The 2,450-nt window shown below is 31.9% G+C and overlaps 1 protein-coding gene across 1 annotated transcript; it reads right to left on the reverse strand.

Moving 5' to 3' along the window:
- Positions 1 to 1,167: 1,167 nt before the first annotated feature.
- Positions 1,168 to 2,201, reverse strand: LOC145063686 (protein LURP-one-related 10-like). Its single transcript, XM_079011280.1, has 3 exons — positions 1,917 to 2,201; positions 1,574 to 1,804; positions 1,168 to 1,413 (listed from the first exon to the last, which is right to left on the reverse strand). The coding sequence occupies exons 1-3, from the start codon at positions 2,142 to 2,144 to the stop codon at positions 1,216 to 1,218; spliced, it is 657 nt and encodes a 218-aa protein (XP_078867406.1). The 5' UTR covers positions 2,145 to 2,201; the 3' UTR covers positions 1,168 to 1,215.
- Between the last annotated feature and the right edge of the window lie 249 nt (positions 2,202 to 2,450).

A 2,450-nucleotide genomic window follows, 5' to 3' on the forward strand; every position in this document is an offset into this window, starting at 1 on the left:
AGTAATTTGTCTTTGTAAATTCATGTCCTTTTTCTTCATTAGCTTACTACAAACAGAAGTTAGTTGAATCCTGATGCAATAACATATTTAGTTTAATTAAACAAAAATTCTTTCTCTATGGCTACATAAAGGGAATAAATACAATATTGGATCGGCTACCATACGTAAACCAGAGAATGAGTAAGATATATCATTTTTATTCCAACAATGACAATAATCATAACTTGTAGGCTTTTAGCACCCACTTCATGAATTGAAAACTGACTGTTATATGCCGGTAAAAGTTGTTCAATCAACGGTAACTCGTACTCTAAAAAAAAAAGAATAAACAACCTAATTCTTAAATAAAGAAAACTGAAAAAAAAATTATAAAGTGATTCACTCGAAGTGATTATACTTGTTTTGTATCCAGTATAATTGAGCGATCGAGATCATGAAAAAGAAAAGCATCAATTGAAAGAAACAAAACTATGGCGGACAATGTGTGTTCTGAAAAAATATAATTGTGAAATCATATGAGAAATCGAAACCAAACATCGTGAAATCGTGAAATCATAGCATAGAAGTCAACTAAAAATTAAAATCTTACTGATAATAACCGATGATGGAGTGAAGGTGAAGGATTAATAGTTTTTTGATGTCTTTATGGGTTTGTTTCATAGCTTCCTTCACTGTATCTGTGCCAAAATCATTGTTGTTGTATAAAAAAAATTCAGTATAGGTATAGCAGAAATGTTGACCTCCACGTATATATGAAGTCGACTGAAGCCCTAATCTATCAAATTCAAATTTGGATAAGATTTAGTTGCTGATTTAAGTCAATATCCTTGATTTCATGAGATCGTGATATCCCAAATTAAGAGGATTTTAAGAGTACAATGATACCAAATTACCAAGTTAAGTGACCCGATTTAATGCATCATAAGAGCAGTTGCAGTTTAAATGAGTAGAACCGTAAAATTGGTATTTCACTTTATAAGAATGGAGATGGAGAAGATGTCACGTTGCATAAAAAGGTTTCTTTTATTAAAGGATGGACATTGGATTTTGTATCTCTTTAGAAACACACAACATGTTTTATATAATATATATAATATAATAGTATATATATATATATATATATATATATATATATATATATATATATATATATATATATATATATATATATATATATATATATATATAATCCCATTGATCCATCAAAGAATTATTTTAGGAAGTGAGAATGCCGCCCACATTTGTACCAACTTCCTTCAAAAGCTTTTTTCTACTGTCAGACTTTATCATTTTCATAGCCTCAACAATCGCTATAAGTGTGACCACAAACGCATAATCCACATTAGGATAAATGGTCACCATGAATTTGCCTTCAACCCACTTTACATTCTTCGATGATTCCATTTTAAACATCTACAAGAATAAGTCCATTAATTAATTAGTTTCAGCTTGAGTTTTAAGTTCATGATATGAAGTACTTACGGAATGATACATACATAACTACGTACTGAAAACAAGGAAGGAAATCTACTATAAAACCAACTAATTTCTATGAGAAAATAAGAATTTTTACTTGGGCTATTGGTGTTGAAGTATCTCCCACAAAAATAGTGCAGTTTCTGTTCGACCAGCTTCCTTTCAACTTAAAATCACAAACATCATCACTACTGGTTTTCTTTGCCAAGAACACATCAAGAGCAGTCTTAATCTGGAACATGTGTGGTTCTTTTGTGCTAAATATTATATCCGAATTACTTTCACTTTCACCCCTGAATACACTCCATCGTTCGTGTGAAGTCATCCACTGGAAGATAGATATATTATTAATCCATTTCAGTGTTAAATTTAGCATCAAGTTTTTAAACTTCAAATAAGAAAATTAAAAAATATATATTAAAAATTGAAGTTAAAGTCACCTTTTGACGGATTATAGCAATGGGTTCGTCATCAGCATCAAGTAGCACTCTCTGATGATGAAATGATGTGTCGAATGGTTTCACTTTGAGCAGGATTTTATGGTTCATATCAGTGATCACAATGTTTCCACGTAAAGTTGTATCGACTATAATATCAAATTGAGATGGTGCCATGAACTGAGGCCCTATCACAGAAACTGGTGCATAGCTATTGCTCGGTTTAGCCATCGTCAATATACGTACGTCCACACAAAGTGAGAGAGAGACAATGAGTAGTGAAAGGCTTTTAACATGCAAGATGTGCTCTGCCACGTTGGCAGATTGCTTTTCTGGGGTTAGGAAGTTTGTCAGGATGCCTCAAACGCACATGCAATTGTTTTAACGAAGTCTACCCAAGTCGTCTCTTAAGTCTTCATTTGTAATTGACATCGACTATCAAGTTAACACCTTGTTTTTATTCCATGTGGTTGTTTTTTACAAATGATAACGGGACCATGGTGTCATTTGGATAATTAAAATCCAACTACTTTCTAT

This window comes from Lactuca serriola, chromosome 7, assembly GCF_051521515.1.
Source record: "Lactuca serriola cultivar US96UC23 chromosome 7, Lser_US96UC23_V15, whole genome shotgun sequence".
Taxonomy (NCBI): domain Eukaryota; kingdom Viridiplantae; phylum Streptophyta; class Magnoliopsida; order Asterales; family Asteraceae; genus Lactuca; species Lactuca serriola.

What these genes read in the sequence shown, in the direction of transcription:
- LOC145063686 (XM_079011280.1), bottom strand. Translation starts at nt 2,144, where the DNA reads ATGGCTAAACCGAGCAATAGCTATGCACCAGTTTCTGTGATAGGGCCT. An exon ending in TTGCTATAATCCGTCAAAAG is followed by an intron (nt 1,805 to 1,916) that starts GTGACTTTAACT and finishes TCTATCTTCCAG; the next exon opens with TGGATGACTTCACACGAACG. An exon ending in CTTCAACACCAATAGCCCAA is followed by an intron (nt 1,414 to 1,573) that starts GTAAAAATTCTT and finishes TTATTCTTGTAG; the next exon opens with ATGTTTAAAATGGAATCATC.